This window comes from Centroberyx affinis, unplaced genomic scaffold (assembly GCF_046629955.1).
Source record: "Centroberyx affinis isolate AG114_WGS23_722 - 3 ecotype Tasmania unplaced genomic scaffold, CSIRO-AGI_Caff_v1 ptg009630l_1, whole genome shotgun sequence".
NCBI lineage: Eukaryota > Metazoa > Chordata > Actinopteri > Beryciformes > Berycidae > Centroberyx > Centroberyx affinis.
The window spans coordinates 1-7,500 of record NW_027284590.1 but is presented as its reverse complement, the minus strand read 5'-3'; the positions used below and the strand labels follow the sequence as shown (position 1 = coordinate 7,500).

Sequence of the window (7,500 nt, the reverse complement as noted above, 5' to 3'; positions counted from 1 at the left end):
TGTTTACAGGTTTTTGTTGTTTACAGGTTTTTGTTGTTTACAGGTTTTTATTGTTTACAGGTTTTTATTGTTTACAGGTTTTTGTTGTTTACAGGTTTTTATTGTTTACAGGTTTTTGTTGTTTACAGGTTTTTATTGGCTGAGACAGAGATTCTGTTCCTGAAGAATTCTCCGAGCCGACTGCGGAGCCGTGTGACAGCGGTTCGTCAGCAGCCAATGAAAATGCAGAATCTCCCTGAACGAGATCAAAGGAATCTCAGAAGCCGTCGCAAAGCGTCGCAAAGCGTCTCAAACTGCCGAAAACAAGCAGGACAGACGAGAGGGACGAGCTTCCCACACCGGTACAAATGTGTGACTTCTTACACAACACGGTCTCCCATATGGATTTTTATACAATTTTCAGCAATCTCTTAATAAAAATTGAAAAAATAACTGACCTGTGGAGGATCAGCATCGGTCTGTAGCTGCTCAGTACAGACAGCAGAGGAAACTGAAGCAAAAAAAAGATTTGTGAAAGACTGAAATAAAGTCTGCAAAGAGAGAGATTGACAAAATACTTAAAGCTAGAACATTCTGAAATTCAAAAAGACTATTTTTTAAAAACACAACTTATTTTTGGTTTAAAATCAACAGTATTTTACTGAATATTTTACAGGTTTTACAGGTAACTGATTGTTTTGCTCTCAACTCAATTATTTTGTTCATCATGGTTTTGGTTTTGATTTTAACTTACGATGACTAGTTTTTGATTACAATCATTTTGTAATCAAAAACTAATTTGAACCCATACGCAATGTGTTTATTATTCATGAGGCCCAACGAACCTAAAAACACAAATATGATCAAATCCACTGCAGAACAGATAGAGAAGAAGAGAGCAGGAACACATGGAGCCACAAGACTGAACCAACACAACCAAATAAAATGAAGCAGAAGAAGAAGAAAAAAAATGAGGAAGTCGTGTCTGAAGCGTCGTGACAGAGAGAGGGAGGAGGAGGAGGAGAACAGGAGGAACAGAGAGAGGGAGGAGGAGGAGAACAGGAGGAACAGAGAGAGGGAGGAGGAGAACCGGAGGAACAGAGAGAGGGAGGAGGAGGAGGAGAACAGGAGGAACAGACAGAGGGAGGAGGAGAACAGGAGGAACAGAGAGAGGGAGGAGGAGAACCGGAGGAACAGAGAGAGGGAGGAGGAGGAGGAGAACAGGAGGAACAGAGAGAGGGAGGAGGAGAACAGGAGGAACAGACAGAGGGAGGAGGAGAACAGGAGGAACAGAGAGAGGGAGGAGGAGGAGGAGAACAGGAGGAACAGACAGAGGGAGGAGGAGAACAGGAGGAACAGAGAGAGGGAGGAGGAGAACCGGAGGAACAGAGAGAGGGAGGAGGAGGAGGAGAACAGGAGGAACAGACAGAGGGAGGAGGAGAACAGGAGGAACAGAGAGAGGGAGGAGGAGAACCGGAGGAACAGAGAGAGGGAGGAGGAGGAGGAGAACAGGAGGAACAGAGAGAGGGAGGAGGAGAACAGGAGGAACAGAGAGAGGGAGGAGGAGAACCGGAGGAACAGAGAGAGGGAGGAGGAGGAGGAGAACAGGAGGAACAGAGAGAGGGAGGAGGAGAACCGGAGGAACAGAGAGAGGGAGGAGGAGAACAGGAGGAACAGACAGAGGGAGGAGGAGAACAGGAGGAACAGACAGAGGGAGGAGGAGAACCGGAGGAACAGAGGGAGGAGGAGGAGGAGAACTGGAGGAACAGACAGAGGGAGGAGGAGGAGAACGGAAGAACAGACAGAGGGAGGAGGAGAACAGGAGGAACAGACAGAGGGAGGAGGAGGAGAACAGGAGGAACAGACAGAGGGAGGAGGAGGAGGAGGAGGAGGAGAACTGGAGGAACAGACAGAGGGAGGAGGAGGAGGAGAACAGGAGGAACAGACAGAGGGAGGAGGAGGAGGAGAACCGGAGGAACAGACAGAGGGAGGAGGAGAACCGGAGGAACAGACAGAGGGAGGAGGAGGAGGAGAACAGGAGGAACAGACAGAGGGAGGAGGAGGAGAACTGGAGGAACAGACAGAGGGAGGAGGAGAACAGGAGAACAGAGGGAGGAGGAGGAGAACTGGAGGAACAGACAGAGGGAGGAGGAGAACAGGAGAACAGAGGGAGGAGGAGAATAGGAGGAACAGACAGAGGGAGGAGGAGAACAGGAGGAACAGAGGGAGGAGGAGGAGGAGAACCGGAGGAACAGACAGAGGGAGGAGGAGAAGTGGAGGAACAGACAGAGGGAGGAGGAGGAGAAGTGGAGGAACAGACAGAGGGAGGAGGAGGAGGAGAAGTGGAGGCTGAATGTCAGCTGACTCACTGTCTGCTGCAGCTGCTCAGGATTCTTCTTCAGTTTTCAGTTTATTTGCTGCTTGTTGTTTCTGTTTTTAATTTTCTTGTTTTCTTGTTTCTGTTCTGTGCTGCAATGAGCTGTTTTTTTATGTTATTTTCTTTTCATATTTTAAATGTTTATACATAAATTAGCGTCTATAAAAAAACACCTGTTCAAATTGTTTGCATTAAAAAATGCACAATAAAAAAACACAGTATTGTTGTTAAAAAAAAAGATTCTTTCAAAAATAATGAAATGAAAAGTTTCTAAATATAAAACAAGAAACTGTAAAGATCCGTCTGACACACTGGCCGCTTTGTTAGGTACAGCTGTCCTCTGCTGAACACCTTCTGTTCTGAACCAGCCTGCTGCTGACCTCTGACCTCTGACCACTGACCTCTGACCTCTGACCTCTGACCTCTTACCACTGACCACTGACCTCTGACCTCTGACCACTTACCACTGACCACTTACCACTGACCTCTGACCTCTGACCACTTACCACTGACCACTGACCTCTGACCACTTACCACTGACCTCTGACCACTGACCTCTGACCTCTGACCACTGACCTCTGACCACTGACCTCTGACCACTGACATTAACAAGCCGTTTCCTCTGAACTCTACCGGCTGCAGTGTGAACCTGTTTCTGATGCTGAACCAGCAGACTAAAACTAAACCTCTTCCTGAGAGAGAGAGAGAGAGAGAGAGAGAGAGAGAGAGAGAGAGAGAGTGAGAGAGAGTGAGAGTGAGAGTGAGAGTGAGAAAGTGACAGTGAGAGAGTGAGAGAGAGAGTGAGAGAGTGAGAGAGAGAGAGAGTGAGAAGCTCGTTTCTAACAGTTCAGTCTGCTTTGTATTTTTTTGGAGAAATGTGTCAAAATGATTCAGCTGCTCAACACTCTGCCTCCACAGTAAAACAGTACCACCCCCCCCCCCCCCCCCCTTCCTGTTTCACCACGCTGTGTCGGAGCGTGACTGTGGGCGAGCGAGGGAGCGAGCGAGGGAGCGTGACAGCAGATGGTCCGGAGGAGGAGAATCATTCAGTAACTGAAGGCAGAGGCTCAGAAACACAGAAACACAGAAACACAGTTCTGTATGAGCTTAACCATCCATCTATCCATCTATCTATCTACCTATCCATCTATCCATCCATCTACCCATCTATCTATCTATCCATCTATCTAGCTATCCATCTATCCATCTATCTATCTATCCATCTATCTAGCTATCCATCTATCTATCATCTATCTACCTATCTATCCATCCATCTATCTATCTACCTATCTATCTACCTATCTATCCATCTATCTATCTACCTATCATCTATCTATCCATCTATCCATCTATCTACCTATCCATCTATCTATCTATCTATCCATCTATCTAGCTATCCATCTATCCATCTATCTATCTATCCATCTATCTAGCTATCCATCTATCTATCATCTATCTACCTATCTATCCATCCATCTATCTATCTACCTATCTATCTACCTATCTATCCATCTATCTATCTACCTATCATCTATCTATCCATCTATCCATCTATCTACCTATCCATCTATCTATCTATCTATCCATCTATCTACCTATCATCTATCTATCCATCTATCTACCTATCTATCCATCTATCCATCTATCTATCCATCTATCCATCTATCTATCCATCTATCCATCTATCTACCTATCCATCTATCTATCCATCTATCTACCTATCTACCTATCTATCCATCTATCCATCTATCTATCCATCTATCCATCTATCCATCTATCTATCCATCCATCTATCTATCCATCTATCCATCTATCTACCTATCTACCTATCTATCCATCCATCCATCTATCTATCCATCTATCCATCTATCCATCTATCCATCAGTGACTGCAGCACCTTACAGACCCATGAGTTCCTGTATCAGCTGATGTTCCATCTGTAGTGAACACTGTTAACATGAAGCTGACAGCACTTCACTGTTAACAGGTGGAGTTCACGGTGGAGGGGGGTGGGGGGGGTGGGGGTGGGGGTTGAATCATGCAGGATTTTACCCCTCCAGCTGTTAGACCGGGTTCAGACCGCAAGCGTAAGCGCCGCGAAGCGCAGCCAGTTTCCTTTCAGTGCCCATGAGACCTGATTTGACCGTTCAGACCGAGCTCCGCTCCACGACCGGCTCGTGATCTGGAGCCGGTTTCAGGTCTGGAGCCGGTTTCGGGTCTGGAGCCAGTTTCGGTGTCTGGTCTGTTTTCTCCATGAGCCGCGACGCATTTCACAGGAAAACACCACAGACAACACTATAGATGGTCAGATCTCCATTATATCACCACAGAATCACAAATATATTAAATCTGCACTGATGTAAGTTTTAAATGCAACACATTGTAGGATGGTGATCTATCTGGTTTTGAATTATCACTTGTCTTTTGAAAATTGCGTTATCACAAAAGTAAACAAGGATACATGTTTAGGTTTATGTATTTATAGGCTACTTCATTTATTTAGGCCTATATGTCATTATTTAAAGAGACAGAGATAGAGGGGGGGGGGGGGGTATCTAGGTCCCCTAGGCTTTCCTACTTATTGCCTGATCACAAGTCACGACTCTTGCTGAGAAAACAAACAAATAAACGTGACAGCTTTGATATGAGGGAGTTTGTGAAGAAAGGAAGAAAGTGGAGAAGATGGAAAATATAAAGATCATCCCTGATGTGGAAAAGTCCAGTGAGCTGTCAGCAGTGAACAGATGAAGCTCTGGTGTCTGTTGTTGCTCAGTCAGCAGCTCCAGCTGTTTCCTCTGGTTCCTCCTGTGGAGCAGAAGCTCTTCTGGTGAACAGGCTGCTGCTCGCACCAGAACGGACGCTTCGCGGCGCTTACGCTTGCGGTCTGAACCCGGCGTGAGACCGCTCCCACTTCAATAAGAGTTCATGATACATCAAAGTGGGAGTGAAACTCAGTATCACTTTTATTTTGCAGATCATAAAGCTTTCAGAAACATAATTGAATAGTTATGAAAAAGAGGAACACAAAACAAAGATTTCCTACAATATAAAAATATAGATTTTCAAGGGAAGAACATTCTGCATCATCACACTGGAGGAAACATGGAAGATGTTGCTTCATGAAGCTCCATCTTCAGCTTTTTACTGAATAAATCTCCCAGTATCAGTGGAGAAACTCTGTCTGCAACCAGCCGCCGACCTGAAGGACCTTCAGCAACTTCAGCAACTTCTCATGCATGAAGAACCATGAAAGAAGCATTTCTGAACATCTCAGGAAACCTGTCGCCGTTGGGCAACGAGACGCCATGCAGAAAAAAACAACCACCGGCCTGGAAACGTCTTAGAAAACTGCCTCCAGGTGATAGTCTGTCCCATAACGGTCTGCCTCCAGGTGATAGTCTGTATCACACAGAGATAAACACTGGAGTCCTGATCTGTCCATTTCCTCCTCCTCCATCCTCCACTGTCATCGTGATGTCATTGTGATGTCATTGTCCTTTCTTCCTAGGAGGGTCAGAGGTCAGGGTCCCTCAGGCTTCACTGACTTCCTGTTTCGTACCTGAACCACTTCCTTCCTCTCTTTCAGGAAGTTGCCAAAGGCGTCGCTTTCTTTGCTCTCCTCCGTCACTGAAGAGGAAAGAAGAAGAAAACATTTTAAAGCTGCACTAAGCGATTTTCTGACCACTAGAGGGCGGCGGAAACCGCAACACATTTGTAAATAAACCCACAGCAAGACTACTGGACTACGGAAGCCCCAAAGGACAAATCTAGTGAAGCACCGTGCAGAAATGCTAACAGCTAAGCTAACCGTACCGACAGAGAAGTGTCACCGGTTACCAGTCTCACTTTGACAGATCTTTCTCCTTCTGAAGGTCACATGTCCCACAATGAAGAGGCAGGTAGCAAGTTTACTAGTTTAACAAGTTTATAGTTTAACACGTTTACTAGTTTAATAAGTTTACTAGTTTAACAAGTTTATAGTTTAACACGTTTACTAGTTTAATAAGTTTACTAGTTTGATAAGTTTAGTAGTTTAATACGTTAACAAGTTTAACAAGTTTAATACGTTTACTGGTTTAACAAGTTTACTAGTTTAATAAGTTTACTGGTTAAACAAGTTTATAGTTTAACAAGTTAACTAGTTTAATAGGTTTACCAGTTTAACAAGTCTACTAGTTCAACAACTGTACTGGTTTAACAAGTTTATAGTTTAACACGTTTACTAGTTTAGTAAGTTTACTAGTTTGATAAGTTTAGTAATTTAACAAGCTTATTGGTTTAACAAGTTTACTAGTTTAATAAGTTTACTGGTTTAATAACTTTACTAGTTTGATATGTTTAGTAGTTTACTAAGTTCACTAGTTTAACGAGTTTAATACGTTTACTGGTTTAACAACTTTACTAGTTTAATATGTTTACTGGTTTAAAAAGTTTACTAGTTTAACCAGTTTACTAGTTTAACAGTTTAATACGTTTATTGTTTTAACAAGTTTACTAGTTTAATAAGTTTACTAGTTTGATATATTTAGTAGTTTAACAAGTCTACTAGTTTAACAAGTGTATTGGTTTAACAAGTTTATAGTTTAACACGTTTACTAGTTTAATAAGTTTACTAGTTTGATAAGTTTAGTAGTTGAATAAATTTACTGGTTAACAAGTTTATTGGTTTAACAAGTGTACTGGTTTAACAAGTTTATAGTTTAACACGTTTACTAGTTTAATAAGTTACTAGTTTGATAAGTTTAGTAGTTGAATAAATTTACTGGTTAACAAGTTTATTGGTTTAACAAGTGTACTGGTTTTACAAGTTTATAGTTTAACACGTTTACTAGTTTAATAAGTTTACTAGTTAAACAAGTTTATAGTTTAACAAGTTAAGTAGTTTAATAAGTTTACCAGTTTAACAAGTCTACTAGTTTAACAAGCGTACTGGTTTAACAAGTTTACTAGTTTAATACGTTTACTGGTTTAATAAGTTTACGTTTACTTGTTTAACAACTTTACTAGTTTAATAAGTTTACTGGTTTAAAAAGTTTACTAGTTTAACCTGTTTACTAGTTTAACAAGTTTAATACGTTTACTGTTTTAACAAGTTTACTAGTTTAATAAGTTTACTAGTTTGATATGTTTAGTAGTTTAATAAG

The 7,500-nt window shown here is 42.3% G+C and overlaps 1 protein-coding gene across 1 annotated transcript in view; it reads right to left on the bottom strand.

The window, feature by feature from the left end:
• The window catches only part of LOC139640520 (uncharacterized), a gene marked incomplete at both ends in the record, with an annotated part of 9,409 nt that extends 3,426 nt beyond the window's left edge, over nt 1-5,983 (bottom strand). The window contains one exon of the mRNA XM_071514690.1: nt 5,916-5,983. Within this exon, the coding sequence (XP_071370791.1) occupies nt 5,916-5,983 (68 nt within the window). The remainder of the gene's footprint in view (nt 1-5,915) is intronic.
• Nucleotides 5,984-7,500: the final 1,517 nt, after the last annotated feature.